General features: G+C 37.7%; 1 protein-coding gene across 1 annotated transcript; it reads left to right on the top strand.

The window, feature by feature from the left end:
- The first annotated feature begins 563 nt into the window (after positions 1-563).
- On the top strand, positions 564-20,336 carry ndufs7 (NADH:ubiquinone oxidoreductase core subunit S7). Its single transcript, XM_056266528.1, has 8 exons — positions 564-621; positions 6,833-6,869; positions 16,989-17,057; positions 17,170-17,287; positions 18,893-19,072; positions 19,213-19,259; positions 19,368-19,456; positions 20,094-20,336. The coding sequence occupies exons 1-8, from the start codon at positions 606-608 to the stop codon at positions 20,189-20,191; spliced, it is 654 nt and encodes a 217-aa protein (XP_056122503.1). The 5' UTR covers positions 564-605; the 3' UTR covers positions 20,192-20,336.
- The last annotated feature ends 2,118 nt before the right edge of the window (positions 20,337-22,454 follow it).

Raw genomic sequence — 22,454 nt, 5'->3', positions numbered from 1 at the left:
AACACACCATTAGACAAAACATTGGAGATGTCCTTTCCCTGCAATGTTGTGAACAAGTGAAATAAACGAACTATATCTGTCCCAAACAGGGTGCGCATTTTTGATCTTCCATTTCATTTATTTTGTTTAATAAATGGTGAAACTTATTTACTCAAACTTGACCAGAATATATTTTTTAAATGTTTTACATTACCCCTATCATGACTTTGTACTGAGTTTATGAACTGATTTTCTACATTTTATGATGAACAAAAGGCAGAATACCAGGAATGGCCCAAATACAATTAAAAAATGACATATATAGCCTACTTACAGCTTTATAGACGAATAGCAAGCCATTCCTGTTGCATTTTTTAGTGCTATTTAATTTGTTAGTATATTTGGCCCAAAATGTTGACCACTATTATTTTATCATAGACTACATAATTTAAATACATTTGTGTGTATAATTTACATAATAGCATTTAAAAATGTGAATAATATGGTACTATGGCAGTGATAGTACAGTGCAGTAATTAATTTATTTATTTGTTTGGTTTAAAATAAGAGTTCGTTTGACACAGGGCGGAAGTCGGGTTACCACCGGAAGTGGATGTTATGCAAAGATGGCGGCGTTGATGGGTGAGTAAACGAGCTGGGTTCTAGACGATTTTAAGCCCCTTCGTAACGCAGTATTAATATTACTGTATCATATAGATTGAGTGCATTAGGTGTAACTAAATTACAGCGGATCTTCAGTTGGTAAATTAATTATGTCGTGCTATGAAGGACTTACTCGCTGAGTGACCTTGTTACTCAACATGACTTGATCAGAGACTCTACGTTACCAAATACACAGATGACAACACATTATTAGGTGTTCAAGCACGAAGTGCTGAAAACCTATTGTATTCGTTCCGATTTTTATTATTATTATTATTATTATTCTCCTGTAAAACGCATCGTGCAGCCAAAACCGTAAGTGCTGGAGAGTTGAAACTTTGTCAGATGGTAGTACAAAAATCGAGGAGAGGTTATCAAAGTATGAGCCCGATTGGCCTATAGGTGGCGCTACAGCGATCAATTGCGCAAAACTGCTCATAACTCCTAAACCGTATGTCGTAGACTCAAGTGTCTTATATCATTGGAAAGCTGGAGGCCTGAAGTAAAAAACGTATATCTCCGATTTCATTTCCGGTATGCAAATTTTTCCGCCATTTTGAATTTTGTCAAAAAACTACTTTTGTGAACTAGTCCCTGGTTTTTCGCCCGATCAAAACCAAACAAATGCATACATGTTCTCTGGAGTCTGAATATAAATAATTATTGAAAAAAAGTAGAATTTTCGATTCACGGTCGCTAGGGGGCGCAAAATGAACGTTGTGGGAGGAGCCTATTTTACTAAAATGGCTATAACTCGTGAAAGAAATGAGATATCTTCACCAAACTCAACACACATGTGTATAAGGACATTCTGAAGTGACAGTAAAAAAACCACGTCGATCTAACACTAGGTGGCGCTATAACATTAAAAAAAACATAAAAAGGGCTATGACCACCTGACCGTTAGTCCGATTGACTTGAAAATTGGTATGCAGTGTCTTGGTCCAAGGCCCCATGTATGTGTTTGAGGAAATTGGCGTAACTAAAAAAACATGGCCGCCATGGGCCAATGAATTTGAGCACCTATTTGACGAGGTTAACGAAGGCCAATCGGAACGAAACTCGATGGGCATGTTCGACACATGGCCCAAGAGGTCTGTAAGAGTTTTGAAAGAAATCGGCCACTAGTTGGCGCTAACGAGTTTTACGGCTCTGTAATCACGTGGTGTTGCGCACATCCCCATAAAATGCATATCATTCGATAGATCTCCTCATGTTGAACAACTTTGCCTCTAGAACCATTGCTGTCAATCAAATCGTTCATTAAATATTCACGAATATGTTAAAAACCTACTTTTGCGAACTAGTCCCTGGTTTTTCGCCCGATCGGAACCAGACCAGTCTAGGTCAATTCTCTGGACTCTCTAGATCAATAATTATCGAAAAAAAGTTTAACTTTGCCCTTTGGTTTGCTATAACAGGATCATTTAAAAAAAGGGGGCGTGTCAAAATACGCTCAAAAGCCTATAAATCATAAATGAAAACTCAGAACTTGACAAAAATTGATGAGCATATGTGTCATACCATGGTGAAGAAGCATGCAAAGTTTCATGGAGATCGGACAATAGGTGGCGCTATAACTGTTGAAAAGCTTTAAAACCATGCATTTCCTATGGTAAATTGCCTGTATTGGCTGTAAATGGTCTTTTCCATCTATAATCGTAAAATTTTCAAATCTTAATGTTTAAAACCAGTGCAGTACAATTATCTGGACTCTCTAGATCAATAATTATCAGAAAAGGTATAATTTCTTCATTTGAATGGCTATAATAGTGTAACTTGGATGGCTATAACATTTTGGATGGCTATAACAGCCAATAAGTGGTATTTTACTGCCCCCTGCTGTCATTTCATCATACTACTCCCTAATATTGTTTTATAATCAAGTCAAGTCAAGTCAAAGTTTATTTATATAGCACTTTTTAAAAACAACAAGCGTTTAGCAAAGTGCTGTACACAACATACTTATGCAATCAACCCAACATGACCAAAATACAAAAAAATAAAAAACAGTAGAACAATAAAACAATAAAAGAATAAAACAGAACTCTCACACGGCGTCAAATGCCAAGCTGTAATAATAAGTTTTAAGATTCGATTTAAAAATAGTAATGGTTTGAGACTGCCTAATGAACAGGGGCAAACTATTCCACAACTTCGGTCCAGCCACTGAAAATGCTCTTTCACCCCTGGTTTTCAGTTTCACACGCGGGACTACTAAAAGCAAATGGTCAGCGGACCTAAGCGCTCTTGACGGAGCGTACTGCCTAATCAGTTCCGTCATATACCTGGGAGCGAGGCCATGAAGTGATTTAAATACAAACATCAAAATTTTGAATTTAATTCTAAAAGATACTGGTAACCAGTGAAGAGAGGACAAAACAGGTTTAATATGTTCTCGCTTTCGTGTACCTGTCAGCAAGCGAGCTGCAGCATTCTGGACCCTCTGTAGCCTAGAGAGAGAGGCCTGACTAATGCCTATGTAAAGGCCATTACAATAATCTAGACGTGATGAAATGAAAATATGGAGGAGTTTTTGATATTTTTGATATTTGATATAAATAATTCATATTTAGAATTTATAAAATCATTATTTCAACATTTACAATCACATTTTAAAAAAAAATTATCTATTGGAGTATTATGGACTGCATTTATTTATTTTATTTATTACTATTTACAATTGTGTCACAGGAAGGCTGAAAACGAAAGTATAACGTTGGGCCACGCCCCCCAAGTACAAATTCACTCATAACTCGAAAACAGAAAGTCGCTGCACGCTCAAATTTTGATGGTAAGGTTCTCTCGGGGTTCTTGATCCAAATCTATCATCGCGGGGCTCGGGAACGCTAATCCGTGAGACCCCCGACTTCAAACGGCTGTAACTCGCGACCTAGACCACCTAGATCCTTGTGGCAGAGCTTGTTGGAAACGGCCCGTCCTCATCTAGCTTCGATTCGAGTATGGTGCGATTTGGCCTGGGCATTCCCGAGATATAAGCCCACAAAGATATGCATTTCAACGGACATTACTCCACGGCCCCAATCACTCATCAACACTGGGATGGTCTTGTTCAACAGAGCTCCTCTAACACTATCTAAGTTCTGAGTTTCAGATTTTTTCATTATCTCGTTCCCGAGATATAAGTGAAAACCAAATTTCCATTAATTCATTTCAACTGTATATAGTCTGTAATACCACTGTTATCCAATAGATGGAGCAGCAGCATTAGTCAAATGCTGAAGGAGTATTGTTCATTCTTAGTTAATGTTAACTAATGTAGTTAACATTAACTAAGAATGAACAATACTCCTTCAGCATTTGTTAATCTTTGTTAATGTTAATTTCAACATTTACAAATACTTTATTAAAATCTTGTTAACATTAGTTAATGCACTGTGAACTAACATGAACTAACTATGAACAGCTGGATTTGTATTAACTAACGTTAACAAAGATGAACAAAAACAGTAACAAATGTATTGCTCATGGTTCATGTTAATTAATACATTAACTACGGTTTAATAAATGAACCTTATTGTAAAGTGTTACCGACATTTTTAATCTTTTTTATCAGCTTTCAGCATTGGCTAACAAACAAACGCTTAAAGCTATTTTTTTATTAGTTTTAATATAGTTTTATATTATTACATCACAAAGAAATATGTGAAATGCATGCTTATACACCATTAAAAGAGATTTTCACAATAACATATCCCGTGTGTGTGTGTGTAAGCATATGTCTACATATGAATGGAAAAGCACTTGTGTGACCAGCAGAGGGCAGTAGAAGATCACTTATTGGCTCACTTTCAGTTTGACACACTTGATTAGGGATGGGAATTGATAAGAATTTAACGATTCCGATTCCATTATCGATATTGCTTATCGATTCGATTCCTTATCGATTCTCTTATCGATTCTCATTGGGTGAGGGAATAAGTACAAATTTGTTTGTTTGTATTGTTTGTATTAACTTATTGAACTTATAACTTATTTTGTTTGTTAATTATTATTAACTCGCTGACACAGCACAGAGTATTAGGGGTGTGAACCTACAATGGTCTCACGGTTCGGTTCGATTACGATTATCATGTCATCGATTCAGTTCAATTTGATATATCGATGCATTACATGCACTGCATCCTCAATTTTACTTCAAAAGTTATGTGTGTGTGCGTGCGCGTGTTCACCCGTTCGTGAAGTCGCAGTGACAGAAACAGTGACATTCCAGTTTAAGTTTCATGGGACTAAAGTCTGTTCATGATGTGTGGCCAAATGTTTCTGCATATTGGAGGTCGTCCCCACCCCCCTTGACGAAATGGAAATTTTACAGGTGTTGCAGCAAGTGACCATATTGTTATGAGGCGCCGTCATACTCTCATTGAGTATGTGCGTGAGTTTGAGTCTGTGTGTGCTCGCGTCTCTTATGAGTATGTGCGTGGAGAGTTTGTGTGTGCGCGCGCGTCTCACATGAGTTTGTGTGTGCGCGCGCGCGTCTCATATGAGTATGTGCCTGGAGAGTTTCGCGCATCTCGTGTGTGTAGAGTTTGCATGAATGCGTGAGCGACTTTAGGTGTGTCGTTGTGCATTTCATATGTATTTGTTTGAGCATTCAGCAGTATACATGTTTGTTTGACTACTTAGTATACGTAGGGATGGTAAGATTCACCGATTCGCATCGGTGTATCGGCATAAAAGCTAACGATGCGATGCATCGATTTAAATAAGTGTGCATCGGATACAAGTTGGTATTTGTATCGCGATGCATCGTTTCTAACATCTGCATCGGTAAAAAAAACGATTTATTTATATATAATTATTAGTAGATGCGCTATACTTTTACTATTTAGAAAGTGACGAATCATTTGTGACCAATATTTTATTATGTAACTGCTGCGTTCACACCGAACGCAAATTGAGTGAATCGTATTGCATCGCATCGGTAGCTGCTTATATGTATCTTTAATGTATCGTATCGTTGGCTATGCATCGAGATGCGTATCGCATCGGGCTCAGCTATGAGATGCACATCCCTAGGCAAGTGTTTCATATGTGTGCGTGAATGAAGTTTGATTTAAGCCCTAGACGGCACCTCATATATTGTCGTCTTTTCGCGTGAAATATAACCAAACGAGCGCTTCTGCCTCGATGTCATGTTTGATGCGTTCTGAATCAAAATAACGCAGCGTGTGTGTGACGTCATGACACATTTGCAACGAGCGGAACCGATAAGCGGAATCGTTAAGCAGGCATACTAACGGTTCCAGGGAATTGGTTAACTGGGCAGGCACCGGTTCTGAAGAAGAAACATGGTAAATCATTGTAAACAATACTATTACATGGTGTATCATGGCAAATCATGCTATAATCCTGCGGTAAATCATTCTAGAATGTGGTATATCATGGGAAATCATCCTATAACATGGTAAATCATGCTAGAATCATATTAAATCATACTAGAATATGTTCAATTGTGGTAAATCATGCTAGAACAGGGTAAATAATGGTGAATCATACTAGAACTTGGTATATCATGGTAAACAATGGTAAATCATGCTAGATTCATGGTAAATCATACTGGAACATTGTAAATAATGAAAAATAACACTGAAATGTGATATATAAATCATGCTAAAACATGGTATATTCCATCTATGATCTCAGTGGTTAGATGCTTGCTATATAAAACTTAATGTATTTTGATGCTTTTGTGCTTAACGGCCTTAAAGGCCTTAACTGCTTGAACACCGCTAAATGCTGCTTGCAGCTTTAATTTTTATTATTTTTGTTGTATTACTTTCAGAATAATACAATCAAAAATACCCTTTGGTCAGGCGTGATTAACAGAAATCACTGTCACAAAGTTTATAATGTTTACTTATTATAAATAATGTTCAAGTATTAAATTATTGAAATATTTTTACTGTTAAAAAAATCTTTAACCACATAACTTAGTGAGCAGTGTTGTAGCCACAGTATTTTTTATTTAAATGTTTGTTAGTGTTGTTATTGTTTTTATTTTTTGATGTTATGTGCAAGTTTGTTTATGCCGTTTTCTTGAGATTCAACTAGACTGACATATGTTATTTATATATATATATATATATAACTGAACCAGATCAATTTCTGTGCTGAAGGTGATAGCAAATAATGTGACTAACTTTTAAGTAACGTTTTTTTATTTCAGTTCCCCGCCTTCCCACCCTTGGCTCCTTTAATCTAAGGTAAGATTTGATTTGGATTTAAAGATTTCTTAAATGTCTATTAGCCTAGATCTTATGTGTGTTTATGATTGCTCTACATTACCTGGTGACTTTGGTTTGAAAGAAGGTAAAGAATAAAATGAGGGTTTGACAAGTGTTCTGCAGATAAACCTCAATCTTAAAGGCCCTTTCACACCGGACGCGTAACGAAAAAGCGAATAGTTCGCGTCAAAACCATTCACATCAGCCGCGACGCGAATTTGCGACGTTCAGAGCTTCAACATTCCAAAACATTCGCGCCGACTAGGGTGACCACCTGGCTATTGCTCTGTTGCAGGACAGCAGACCTGATTTTGCGGGACACGCATGAGAGAACTTACTATTATTATACTAGGTGAATAAATATAGATTTTATATTAGATGTCTTTTTGCAGTGACGTTAACATGCTTTAAATTGCTAATAGGCTTTATAAAAATATTAATGACGGCGCTGTGCACGTCACTAATAATATAAAACTTATTTTAACAGCACGTGTCTATTCGATCTAAATAATTAAAGGTGCAGTGTGTGATTTTTAGCGACATCTAGCGGTTTGGTTGCGAGTTGCACTAAGGGCTCAGCCCACTGCTCACCCCTCCCTTTCGAAGAAGCTACGGTGGCTAAAACGGGACAAACATATCGTCGTCTGAGACAGCAGAGAATAGCCAGAGTAAGCCAAGAGTGTGTAACTTTGTCACTGTTTCTGTACCACAGTCCATTATAAACCACATCATGGATAAAGTTTACAAAGCCATAGTCAGGTGAGGATCAAGGGTCTTAATATATAATATAATAATAGTAATCAGCTGATTGTCTCACAAACGTAACCAGCACATTCTCCCCACATAGCAAACCCATAATACAGCGAGGGAGAAGAACCACATGAAACTATGCAACTATATATTTTTTCTAACAGGGTAGTAAAAGTTTAGCTGGCTAATATGAGCTGTTACTGTGGCTGAGCTGGTTAAAGCGTAAAGCCTTGTTTAAACTCGAGCCCGCATGAGCCCAAAGGTGCGCGACAAAAATTACATGATTGTAACATCTACTACACACAATAGGCTTTTTTTCTCTGATTTTGAAAACTCTTCGCGATCGACTTAAAATGCTTCCAAGATCGACTTGTCGACCGCGATCGACGGGTTGGTGATTCCCAGTGTTGTGCAAGTTACTTCCAAACTGTAATACATTATATATTACTTGTTACTGTTATTTAAAAGTAATTCATTACCTTACAATATTACTGTCTCAGAATTGTAATGCGTTACATTACTCCTGTATTACTTTTGAGTTACTTTCACCAAAATAACTTTACAGAAGTAGAACTTAACATTCTAAATGACTAGGGCTGTAACGATATGCGATATGAAACCGAAATCGCGACACTCAGATCCACGAACCTGCAGAATCGCGACACACCTCTTCCAACTCCCAGCGTTATCCATACCTTCCAGATCCAATGCTACCACATCTTTAAATTACTATTAGTATTATTTGAAGTTAACTTAACATTATAAAATACGTAGACCTACACCACAAAACTAGTTGAGGATAAATTATTTAAAATTTGGGAATTCCAGCGTTATGGACATGACATTTGCAGTCAAAACTTGAAATATAAATTCTCAGAAAATGCATTAATACCAAAATATTGAAACATCTGTTTATCCATAGGCTCCTCCCTGAAAGGAGTCCAGACATTAGAAAAATATCAGTCTACACATGCGTTTTATATTTAATATTAGGGAAATCGACAGTCATGCGTGACAAAAAAAATCTTTAACTTTTAGGAGGCAACGATTTTTTTTTGTTGTAATTCTGTGAATTACACTGCGCAAATCGGATGAAGAAGGGTTGGCTGTCCACAGAACATAAAATATTAATTTTATTTTATTTTCGTGTTCGCATTTATGAGGAAAAAACAATGTTACAGACGTGACAGTTCTCCATTACGGACGCGACCGCTGAAGCGGCACTAAAAGACTGCTTTAAAACTATCACAGAGACCTTACACAGAAGACACAAAAGCCTTTCTTTAAAGTGAATTTCGTTTTGTATTAATTGTATCTTAATTGTAATCAATGTTTCATCAACCAATTACTTGGATAAGTTGGATTTAATAAATAAGAAGTAGGCTAAATATAGCAGACAATTATAGATAGGCCATCACGACACGGAGGTGAACTGGAGCGCGTCTCATAAATGAACCGAAAATCAGCGTATAAGGTAGCCTATTCACGGACCTGAAAAATATATATATATTGAAATGTCTACTTGTAAACAGAACAATTCAAAACGAAAGAAAACAGACTCTGCTTATGAAATGAAATGTGCATTTCTCTCTGGTCCATTCACTAGCTGCGAAGATCGCGAGTCAGCATCGTCAACTTCATCTTGACTTTATTAATAAACAATTAAAATGTCTCCTTGCTATATTTGACATATTCATAATCATTGCTTTTGCCGGTTCTTTGACAGCTTTTAGGTACTTTATCGGCAGCGCCGCCGCCCTTACATGAACGTGTCACCACCTCATCAAAAACATGATTGCGTGATGAAAACATGAAAAATACCACATAAACATAGCCTAACTGTTTAGAAAGGAAACACAGAACGAATAGCATAATGCACATACGTCCATCTCGCGAATGTATAGTCTTCTTCATGATGTACACTCTAACAAATGCAGGGTTGTTTTAACCAAAATTTGGGTCAAATATGGACAAACCCAACCGTTGGGTTAAACATTTTAATTAAAAAAATGGAACCCAACCGCTGGGTTTGTCCATATTTGACCCACATTAGGGTTGAAACAACCCTACATTTGTTAAGAGTGTACAATCGCGAGATGGACGTTCATGCCATCTTCACCATTAACCGCTTTTCCACTGGCCAGCGCGAGCACAGAGGCCGAAATCATACTTCACGGCACTCCTGTAAAAAATAAATCGCTATACAAATATATCAGACGCTGCCATTTAGTCTTTATTTACAGACTTGGACACCACACGCGGCTATTGACTGACCACGAACAGGTAATTTAGCCTACTTGCATTTTTCATTCGTTAATGTCTCGCGGTCTTGCTGTTTTTTTTTGTGTGTTTTTTTTACAATTAAAACTAAAAGTCTGTTGTAACGTAAGCCTTACTGAACATGTACCGAGTAAAATATTACTGAAAATTGATTAGTAATGCCTTACACTACTGCGTTACAGCAAAAAGTAATATGTTACTGTAATGCATTACTTTTGTAACGCGTTACTCCCAACACTGGTGATTCCTGTAACTGTTTTACGGTCAATGACAAGAGTACTAATCAGCTGTCTCACGAACATAACCAGCACATTTAACCCCACATAGCAAAGCCATAACACAGCGAGTGAGAAGAACTAAGTTACATGAAACAATCCAACTACATATTTTACACCACTGACAAGGGAAAAGTCACTACTCACGATGTTTATGGCTAGCTTCTTCTAGCTTCCTGCGGCTTCTTTTTCAAGGTAGTGACGAAACGCGCTCTGTAGCGCTGTGTGTTCGCTGTCGGCTACGGTAGAAACATGACGTCACAATATGTCGACCTTCATAGAAGGGGGTGCCCGTGGTTATGTAGATATAGATGTCTCATTCTTAGGTAATAAAAACATAACGATTTATTAAGTAAGTTCTTTATTCACCACTGAAAACATAGTTATGGATGTCATATTGCATTTCTGTTAATAGTTACACTGCACCTTTAAGTAAAAAAAAAAATAATCCCAATCGCTAAAAAGCACATTTCCAAATAAGCACATAAATTCCATTAGGAAAGACTAAAGATTAAATGCGTTCTTACCGGATTCAGTGCGTCTTGAATTTATATTTTTTTTGTCTGATCTGGCAGCTTCGAGAAGGGCCTTCTCATTAATTATGGGACATTACATATTAATTCAGTAACTCCTGGCAGGTGTAGCTCACTTTCATCAGGAGTTCACTTTTTAAGAGGTCCACAGTTGCGCGGTTCCTTGTCTCTGTCCACGCAGCAGTCATCAGAGAAAACACCCTCTCCACGAAGAGGCTAGAACCAATAACGGCTGTGCTGCGCATGTTCTGTGTTTTCTTATTACATTTTGTTTATTGTAGAATTGTAATTTAAAAGACGATTAAATAAAATGATGCAGACAAAATTAAAATGCGGGACACTTATGACTTGCGGGACAAAGCTTCAAATTTTGGGACTGTCGACAGCTGAGCAGACTGCTGAGAAAAAATGGACACTACATCACCATCATCATCCAGTGAAGACGATTTTATTTTTATTAAGACGATTTATCACTTTATTTAAAAGACAGAAAAGAAGGTTTTGGGTGCACCCAATAGGCCTATTTCATAAAAATGGCCGCCGAGACCGGAAGTAGGGTAAACTCTTTTCCGGTGAAAGCGCTAGCAGTTACAGTCGGAGGACAAATGCGGAGACTAAAAGCGGTTGCTTACCTTTTTATGTTTCAACCCAAAGAAGAAACAACCCTATTGATCACTTCACAGCTTTTCGTGTTTTGCGGGTTTTCATGGAACAACCGGGGAGAAGTTAAATCACGCCAGGCGCGTGTGAAGGAGGAAGTAGATGTTGAAATGGAGTGTTGATGCCGGTTCGGGACTGATGCCCTGATAAAACATGTTTATATTGCACTTGATTGTTACCCGATTTGCACGTCATGCACTTTTATTTATTATTATTACCTGTTGGCAAATTAAAATTGTTTGTAGAAGTTGTTTTCTGTAACTTTCTTTCCTTTTTACCTGGGTGGCTATGCCAGGCCTGCTGTTTACTTGTGCAAGCAAGGGCAGCTGGGACATTTATTAAACGTGTAAAATACTTTCCAAACCGTTACATAATATAGTCTTATAAATTCAGACGTTTGTGGTTTAAAAAAATAAACATATTGGAATCATTTTTAAAGTTGTTTGAACACGGAGCAGTTTTTCCCGTGAGTGGGACTGGAAAACCCGGAGTGGATCAGGAGCGGCGTGAAAATAGAACGCTTCTGTGCAGAGAGGAACGGGCTTTTGCTCCAGTCCAGGCTTTGATCACATCTCCCTAAGCGGGTGAACACCTCGTCCTTCCGACCCATTCGAACTAAAATTAAGACATTTATTACACTATTTGAGAAATATAAGCATATTTACGGCCTTAAAATAATGAAAAGGGTGATTTAAGACATAAGGACAGGGGGAAACCTGATATTAACGGAAGTCCGTCGTAGCGACGGATAACTTTAATCCCTGTATATATTTTTTAGTGTATTACTGAATATAAAATTACATTATATATTAGTAAATATATTCTCACATTTTTAAATATATGAAAATGACTTGTTTCTATGCAAAAAGTGACTTGAATGACATGTTTCATTCAATATATTGTAATATATTATCACCATATATTATTCTGTATGTTTTCAAATATACTGTTAAACCATTTCATATATTGATCATTCATATAGGGAATATTTTCTTTTCATAAGGGGACCCCAGACAGTTAAATATTATTTTGTAACATGATTTTTTTTAAACATGTAAAATCAATCACTTCATTTGTTTTTAGTCTAAATATTTTTTTATTTGCCTTAATTTCATTATTAGACATACTAGCAACGTTAGGTCAAATTCACTGTAAAGATGTACAATTCTTAGTTTCATTCATGGTAACATGAAAAAGGAGCCATAATCTAGTAGTGGAAGATTGCTGCAATCTCCTGGACTAACACTTAATAACATGATTTTTTTTTAACAAAAGCCACTAGATTTAACTCATAGCCTATAATCAGACATCATTTCAATTTATTTATTTATTGTTTTTCGATATATTAACGTTAAATGTGAGCTTAGTCATCAAGTGTCATGCCAAAAATGAATGGAACTTTTTTTATGTAAGCACTAAGCAAACGTCTAGAATTTGTCCAATTTCGATCTTTTCACAACTCCCTGAAAACTATCAACAAAACGGACAACATCTGATATTCTTACTTTTGTCAGATAACGTTATATGAATGACTGGGAGAGAAAACAAGCTGTTCAAAGTCCATTTTGAAAATGAATAGCGATTCGGGCGGGCGGCGCGACCAGAAGTCTTTTTGCCGTCTGTGTCTGGCGTGATTTAACGTCTCCCCAGTTGTTCCATGAAAACCCGTAAGACACGGAAAGCTGTGAAGTGATAAATAGGGTTGTTTCTTCTTTGGGTTGACATAAACACCATAAAAAAAGGTAAGCAACAGGACTAAACCGCTTATAGTTTCCGCATTTGTCCTCCGACTGTAACTGCTAGCGCTTTCACCGGAAAAGAGTTTACCCTACTTCGGTCTCGGGGGCCATCTTGTGAAATAGGCCTATCTTAAAGAACAGAGAGTCTGAAGGGGAGTGCTAATCTTGTACCGGAGCTAAAACTTTATCATGGCCGGTGTAGTGCCGAATTTCGACCCCCGCCAAATTACTACCCCCCTAGTATTGGTAGGTTTAGGATTAGTTGTGGGGGAGGGGTTAGGATTATGGGTGGGGTTAGGATTAGGCAATCAGGTACTGACTTCAACGAGGGGGGTAATAATTTGGCAGGGAGTCGAAATTCGCCACAACACCATTTCCACACTTATGCCGCGTTCCAGGCAACCTGTAACCCGTGTTTTTTCAACTCGTAACTGGGAGTACATCGATCTAGTACGAATTCACGGGTGGGAAGTCACGGGTTTGACTGCCGTTCCAGTGCACTTTCACGGGTATAAGGTTGGAAAAACACGGGTTACAGGTTGCCTGGAACGATGTACTCCCAGTTACGAGTTGGAAAAACACGGGTTACAGGTTGCCTGGAACGCGGCATTACTTTCGGATGTATGTGGGACAATTTGAGGAGACAGTGGCACCGCGTCTGACGAGACAAACCACAAACTTCAGGGAACTAACGTTAATTGATCCGGACCAGCGCCTGGCAGTCTGCTTGAGGTGAGCTGTCCTCTTAAAATCATCAGGGGCTACGTTTACATGCAATCAAATAAACACTCCATTAGTAAACGGATTGAAGGCTCAAATGGACTGAAAAGCCTTCATGTAAACACCCGTTTGGGCTCGATCTGAATGAGGACAACGTCCCACCAGTCCTTGTTTCAGATTCTCATCACAGACGACTGGACACCGCTCGACACACAAGCAATCAGAAGATCCGTCATTGTTGCTGTGACGTCACCATTGTTTCCTTGTATGTGATTGGCTGAAGGCTTTTCTATCGCCTCAATAAGTCGTTTTTTCGCCGCAGCACATTCGCGTTTGGTGTGTAGCACTCATTACATACACAGCTGGTCAAAAAAAAAAAAAAAACATTGCGCGAATTATTCGTGCCTCAAAATCGCGTCCAGTGTGAAAGAACCTTTAGAGAGCAAGTCCCTCCCCTCGGCTTCAGGCTCATGGGACCTTATTTGGGAAAAAATATGTATGGTAGTCAATGGTGAGAGACAACTGTGACCTGAATTACACACATGATGTTTGTCAATTTAAAATATAATTATGAAAGTCAAGAAAGTCGCAGTTTGTCATAAAACAGAAGAGTAACATTTAGTTTTATGTGAAAATCGCTCAATTAACTAGATCCGTTGCTCGTATGTGTGCAGTCTGGTACAAAACATGATGGCGTAACGTTACGATTATAACGTAAGACTATAGAAAAATGACAGACGTTAGCTTCAGTAAAGTTAGCTTCATTAATTAAGACCTTCATTCATCAATCGTCTCCATTGACTTTGCATTGCGAGAGGCTGCATCCTTGTCATTTATGACTTATTGAGAGTGAGGAGTCATGTGCCGATTTGGGCGGGGTCGGCCATGATGGTAGGAGACGCTATCGGTTGCCAGGGGCAACGCCTTCAGAACTTCACAGAGGCGCGACTAAACATTCCAGAAATAGCGAGAGAGAGACAGCGCAGCTTAGTATTTGTTTACATTTTAGCGATACGCCGCAGTTTCTTTGGAAGATATGGAGAAGGAAGAGAAATGAAAGGGCCCGGGGTTCTATCGGGAGAGACTAAATAACAATGCTAGCCAGCTTTATTTAGAGAAACTGCTTGTCAATAAACTGACAGCAGCAACAGCGAGCAAAGCATGATTTCAAAAGCAACACATTTCAGCACAGTTCGCCTTTATTTAACATAAACGAACGAAATTAATACTGTTATTCAACTAGAGTTGTTTAATTTGTTATAGATATATCTGTACCGCGAAATGTTTTTAAAAGACACTCTTTTTTTAATGACGTACGATTCGCATTGACAGGGGAATGTCCGATTAACGTTGCACGGCAGGTGCAAATGCACGTATCTGATTCATATCAGATTTATTTCCACATATGAATGAGGCCTGAAACATCAGGTATGACTGAACTCCCGCAGTTTAACGCTACAGGTTTGGGGGTTTCTAAGTCTTGTGCCCAGCCGCAGCAGAATTGTTAATAAGCTTCTAATGACTTGAAGCTTCTGAACTCTTGCATTGTGTAGGCAGTAACGTTAGGTACTGATACCATAAACCATGTGAAAGGTGGTAGTGCTTTGGGTCTTTCGTCCATTCTGTAGCAGGTCGTACGGGTCCATGTTGTTGATGTCAAGTAACGTTAGTTTCTCTAAATAACGCTGCTTGGTGTTATTTAGTCTCTCCCGGTAGAGCCCCTTTAATTTTGCTTCCCCCTTCTTCATTTATTCCCAAGAAACTGTGCCTTATCGCAAAAATGCAAACAAATATCAAGCTGCTCTCTCTCTCTCTGTCGCTATTTCTCTCGGTCTCACTGTCGAAGTAACCATGACAACGGATAGCGTATCCTTCCAAGATGGCGACGCCTTCCCACAATGCAACGCGGAGTGAAACGCGTGACGTCACATTCTCTTTCTCATGAGACCGAAAGACAGAAAAATGCCTAAAAGCTGCTGTGTGACAAGGTGTACAGCAAACAAGCTAAAAAAAAACAGAAATACATTTTTATAAGCTTCCGAACCTTAAAAGCCAGCCTTTAAGGAGACAAAAGTGATATAGGCAATAAGACGTGAAGCATCAGCGGGAATAATCAATGGGTAAATTGTGGGATCCTGACACTCAGTATGTCTACGTGTGCAGACAGTAAACATTTTGTCACTGGTAAGTCAAATATCCAAATGTCAGTTTTATTATATTTATGTAAGCTAAGCTGTAGCTAACGCATAACTAACACAGGCTTGCTAACTTATTTTAATTATCAATATCAACTGCACCCCAACTTCCCTATATATCTGGCTCTATTTTTTGTCCATAAATAATTTATTAATTTATAAATTGACATTTTCGTCTGCACTAGAGAATCTTGGAAAAAGATTATACAAAGAATACATCCTTCCAATAAAATGTCCCTTTCTCTGTGTGAGCGAGGCAGAGAGGGGTGATAAACAAGCTTTATTTACCACAGTAGATTGACAATAATCGATGTCACAGTCAACCTATTAATTTGTTGTAGAAGGAAATCCAAGGCACTCTTCTTAGGAATTAATAAAAAGTCTTTATTTGACTGGCTATTTCATAATAGAAAATTAAAAAAAACAACCCACGCGTAGCGGCACAATTTATTAATTTACACAATCTATTCATTTGTTGTTTTAAATTAAGATACTGTTACCTAGATGATTACAATATCATGTCGAGTTCCAGTGGGAGTAGAGTAAGTTAGTTCGAGAACTATTTGCGCTCTGTCTCAATTGATCCACTTTTATGTCCTGAAACAACCGTTTTTGGGGTCGACAGCTTATAAAAATGTATTTCTGGGTTATTTAGCTTGTTTGCTGTACGCCTTGTCACATAGCAGCTTTTAGACATTGTTTTGTTTTTTGTTATAAGTCATAAATGACAAGGAGGCAGCCTCTCGCAATGCAAAGTCAATGGAGACGGTTGGATTGCCCCCGGTGTGGGCGTGGCCTAAATACGCTCTGTCTCTATATTTTTTAAATAACATGCTACCTTTGTATATTAAGTCCATAATGTGTATCGTTTTATATATATATATATTAAACGTATTGTATACAAATGTTATAATAGCTTTTTTTTCTTGGTGTTGTGTTGAAATAGGGCCATTTCATCGTTTGCTGTTCATAAAAAGGTTACTCTGACAGACAAAAAGGATGAAAACTCCTCAAGGTATGAAATGAATGGTTTTGTTATAGTTGTATGTCACCTATCCTGGGCAATTATGAAATAACTTTTACATTGAGTAGTTGTGATTATTAACTGAGCACACCCTTCCTTCCAGTCTGGTCCCGTTCAGAGAGAAAAGCACAGCTCTGGCACCAAAACCAGCTTCAGCGGTCAGCAGTAAGGGTGAATACGTCATCACCAAGCTGGATGACCTGGTCAACTGGGCACGCAGAGTACGTAACTCTTTACACATTTACAAAAATGTCCCTTATTTTGGTAATTTGCAAAGCGAAATAAACTGGACCGAAAACTGCCTGTTGTTGAATATTATAGGTTGTGTGTTTAATCAGTTTGAATATTTTGGAAGTGAAATATGAAAGGTCAATATGGATTATTGAAATTTTACTAATGAAAATGTGTTTGAAATGTTTTGAATTTAAATATTCAACCATGCTAAATTGCAGCCCATAAAAATACAATGCATTAAAATACAAGCAGGGTTAATGCAATGCATATTGTTTTCAAGTAGTGCAATTCAACAGGCTTTTTGTTTCGAAAACATTTGTCATTATTTTACTTCCATAGGTTCTCCCCAGAACATAAAATATTCATTTTATTCACATTTATGAGGAAAAAACAATGTTACGGATGTGACGGTTCTCTGGAAGCGGCAGTAAAACTTTCACAGAGATCTCAAACAGAAAGCACACAGCCTTTCTTTAAAGTGAATTTCGTTTTGTATTAATTATCTTAATTTTAATCAATGTTTAATCAACCAATTACCTGGATTTAATAAATAAGAAGTTAATAGCAGACAATAGATAATCACGACACGGAGGGAGAAATATATCTATAGGCCTATTGAAATGTCTACTTTTAAACAGGACAATTCAAAACGAAAGAAAACAGACTACAGACTGCTCTCTGCTTCTGTAATCCTTATGAAATGTGCATTTCTCTCTGGCGCGTTCACTGCGAACATCGCGAGTCAGCATCGACAACTTCATCTTAGCCGACACTGACAGAAAACACTTGTTTAATAAACAATTCAAATGTCTCCTTGCTATATTTGACATATTCATAATCATTATTTTTGCCGGTTGTTTGTGACAGCTTTTAGGTGCTTTATTGGCAGCGCCACCCTTACATGAAAAGAAGCTTCCTCAAATGACCGGCAAAACGTCCAACATGCAGATGCGTATCCTACGGCACCATCCCGAAATCAATTTAGTTGGAGCACAGAAAACGACCCAAAAGCAGCAGCCTACACTGCTTAGTTTAGTTTAATAATTTGGATAGTTAATATTGTTCTTTGGTGTTCAGTTTTTACAGGGTTTTCAAATGTTATTTAATAAAAAATATAAAAAATTCTCTCAAAATATATATTTTTTTCACCAAGCCCCGCCTCCGTTACAGAATCGCGATACCAACCGAATCGTTGGTTTGGTGTATCTTTACAGCCCTATTAGCGAGACACTCACATTTGCTCTACACAGAGTGATAGCTGACTCAATTGCTTACTCATGACACATCTTAAAAGTATTCCTAATAATTAGACCTTTAATTGAAAGTAAACTACTTTTGAGCCACGTCTTTACAAGCACCCAGATCTGTGTTTGTGATTCTCAGCACGACACGTGAAAGCGGTTCTTGCAAGGTTGTTTAAAAATATATGCTTTATTTTTGTAATTCCGCTGCTAGGCGGCGCACTAGTGTTGCAGAAACGACATGCTTCAACTTTTTATTTTTGTGAAAAATAATTATTTTGAATTGAATTACTTTAGTTTTAAAGTAGACAAATGATTCATTTTCTGAAGACATTTCTGTTTGTATTTTAGAGCTCGTTATGGCCTATGACCTTTGGCCTGGCGTGTTGTGCTGTGGAGATGATGCACATGGCCGCCCCGCGTTATGACATGGATCGGTTTGGTGTCGTGTTCAGAGCCAGTCCCAGACAGGCTGATGTCATGATAGTTGCAGGGACACTTACCAATAAAATGGCCCCTGCATTGCGGAAGGTATTTGCACCACAGCAATTTTAATAAACCTCTATTGCCTATATTCAATAGATTTTGGCGACCAGGTTTAATTTTCTTTTTATGCTCGGGTGTAATGACTGTTCTGCTACTGTAATTTCTGAATGTCTTGCTGATAACAGGTGTACGATCAAATGCCAGAGCCCAGATACGTCATTTCCATGGGAAGGTATAGCAGTTCTTTCATTGCCTACTTCATAAATGAGTCAAAAAGACTGTTTTATCATATTATGTTTTGTTCGTTTTTGTACTAAATCTGATTTCTTTCTTGTGTTAGCTGTGCTAACGGTGGTGGCTACTATCACTACTCTTATTCTGTGGTCCGAGGTTGTGATCGCATCGTTCCAGTGGACATCTACGTCCCAGGTGTGTTTCATTTAAAGGAGTCATACGATGCTATTTTAAAAGTTCATTATTTTGTTTATTGGGTGTAGAAGAATAGGTTAAAATGCTTTAATGCTCAAAAAAGATAATTTTTCACATACTGTACACAATTTGTATCGAGTAACCGGCAAAATACCGGTAGTGGCACATTCCACGGACGAGAATCCATGAACCGCATTATCAGAACGTTTTCTAAGGCTGCACAATGTATTAAAACTAGATATAGGAACAGCCAAGTGGACTCAGAATATGAACGTAACGCACAAAGTTTCACTCTAAGCGATTCCCAGTGAAATACTGGCATAAAGTTGGCTTGACACTGGATATTCGCACATTTAGGGACCGTCTCTAAAGTTACGTACGACATTGGTACACATGTTTCTAACTTCAATATCATCTGAAGAGAATAACTTGCAGTCATAAAACCAACTCTAAATTGTTCAGTCTGGATCAGTGTTTTCTGTTAGATCGAATAAATCCCTTTGTGGGACACTACGAGCTTTTTTACGAACAGATTACACACTACAAGAAAACATTGAGAAACATCACATAACCACTTTCTGAATTTTCTGATAATAAAATGATCATCATATAGTAATGTGTCTGTGTGTCCTGCCAGGTTGTCCTCCCACCGCAGAGGCTCTGCTTTATGGAACACTGCAGTTACAGAAGAAGATCAAGCGAGAAAAGAAACTGAGAATTTGGTATCGCAAGTGAGGTGTGATTGTGTTTGTGTGTCTGTTCTGAAATGTTTATTTAATGCTGGTTATTTGTTGCTCAGAAGGCTGATTTCTCAGGAGCTGCTCTGGTTTGAGCGAAGCTCCTCCTCTTTGTAGCTACAATAAAAGACTTTCTGCTTCAACCCTGAGTGCAACGAGTTCTGTTTGATGCAGATTGTATTTTTTGTATTTTGTCATTGTGGTGCAGTAGTTATCGTTGTCTATTTAAAAAAATAAATCGTTCAGGTCAAACTTTTTATAATAAGGTCGGACACTGCTCATCGGGTAAATGAAGCCCATTTTTATGTACCATTAAATTTTTTTTAGGGGTAACACTTTAGTGTCTTTGTTACACAAGAACATTACAGATATTTACTGTAGTAATAACACTAAATTATGAGTAATTACATGCTACTAACCCTCTAGTAATGCTGTTCATTAATATTATTCAGTATTTAATTGTATAATTACACGGTAACAAGGCCACCTTAAAATAAAGTGTAACCTTTCTGCATTTTTTTTTAGCACATTTCCCCAATTCTTATTGTCATTTTAATAAATGATAGTTAAAGAATGAAGTACTTTACATTGTGAGTTTATATGTAGATAAATTATGTTAACAAATGGAACCTTATTGTAAAGTGTCACCATCATAATTGTATAATTGTAATTGAGAATTACAAAACCGCTCAAAATTAAAACCGCAAATATCAAAAAGAAAAAACTGCTAATATGTATGAATGCAAGAAATGTAATTTATTTTTGGGACTTATAAAAAAACATTTTATAATTAATTATTATATAATTTTTATATATTTTGAATGTGCTTTTTTTTCAATTTTCATTTCAATTTGTTTTCAAATTTGAAGTGCTTTGGTCATTTTCATTTTTATTTTTTTTTCACTTAGTAATTTTAGTACTTTTTTCAGTTATTTACTAAAGCAACATTTCAAAATGTTTGATTAAAGTTTTTACCGTGTTTTTTTTAAATTGTTTTAGTAAACCATAAGAGAAATGCGTTTGCTGGCATATCTTCTTCTCAAGGAGACTGATGCACTCTCAAAAGCAGCAGTTCTTTAGGCTCTTCAGGGGTTAAAATTTCCAAAAACAGTACAGAGGAAAATCACTTTTAAAGGGACAGATTACCTAAAAATGTAAATTCTGCTGATCACAGAAGACGATACTTTGAAGAATGTGGGTAACCAAGCAGTTTTTTTTCTACTATGGAAGTCAGTGGGGACCCGCAACTGTTTAAATACCAATAATATATCTTTTGTGTTCAGCAGAAGAGAGAAACTCATACATTTTTGGGTGATCTATCCCTTTAATAACTGCTTAATTTCTAATCTATAAATGTGTTGTGCTGTGAAAACGTGATTCAATCTGCTTAACCCCTAAATTCCTGTTGTAATCTTGACAAATGCCATGACTTTTTCGAACAAAACACAAACTCTTGGACCCTTCAGGGCACGGGTACAATACCTGAAAAAAAGTGAATTCCCCAATGATAAATAAAGTGTCTGCAAAATCCAAATTGAACAGCTGACTTAGGCAAAAAAGTTTAAGAGGACTGCAGCTGAAGGCTCTGCGGTCGCTTTATCAGTGAATACACTCACCTAAAGGATTATTAGGAACACCATACTAATACTGTGTTTGACCCCCTTTCGCCTTCAGAACTGCCTTAATTCTACGTGGCATTAATTCAACAAGGTGCTGAAAGCATTCTTTAGAAATGTGGGCCCATATTGATAGGATAGCATCTTGCAGTTGATGGAGATTTGTGGGATGCATATCCAGGGCACGAAGCTCCCGTTCCACCACATCCCAAAGATGCTCTATTGGGTTGAGATCTGGTGACTGTGGGGGGCCATTTTAGTACAGTGAACTCATTGTCATGTTCAAGAAACCAATTTGAAATGATTCGAGCTTTGTGACATGGTGCATTATCCTGCTGGAAGTAGCCATCAGAGGATGGGTACATGGTGGCCATAAAGGGATGGACATGGTCAGAAACGATGCTCAGGTAGGCCATGGCATTTAAACGATGCCCAATTGGCACTAAGGGGCCTAAAGTGTGCCAAGAAAACATCCCCCACACCATTACACCACCACCACCAGCCTGCACAGCGGTAACAAGGCATGATGGATCCATGTTCTCATTCTGTCTACGCCAATTTCTGACTCTACCATCTGAATGTCTCAACAGAAATCGAGACTCATCAGACCAGGCAACATTTTCCAGTCTTCAACTGTCCAATTTT

This window comes from Rhinichthys klamathensis, unplaced genomic scaffold (assembly GCF_029890125.1).
Source record: "Rhinichthys klamathensis goyatoka isolate OS25496 unplaced genomic scaffold, OSU_Roscu_1.1 h1tg000249l_1, whole genome shotgun sequence".
NCBI lineage: Eukaryota > Metazoa > Chordata > Actinopteri > Cypriniformes > Leuciscidae > Rhinichthys > Rhinichthys klamathensis.
Note: the sequence above shows the minus strand (reverse complement) of the source record. Positions and strands in the feature narration are given on the sequence as shown.

What these genes read in the sequence shown, in the direction of transcription:
- ndufs7 (XM_056266528.1), top strand. An exon ending in CTTGGCTCCTTTAATCTAAG is followed by an intron (nt 6,870 to 16,988) that starts GTAAGATTTGAT and finishes GTGTTGAAATAG; the next exon opens with GGCCATTTCATCGTTTGCTG. An exon ending in AAGGATGAAAACTCCTCAAG is followed by an intron (nt 17,058 to 17,169) that starts GTATGAAATGAA and finishes CCTTCCTTCCAG; the next exon opens with TCTGGTCCCGTTCAGAGAGA.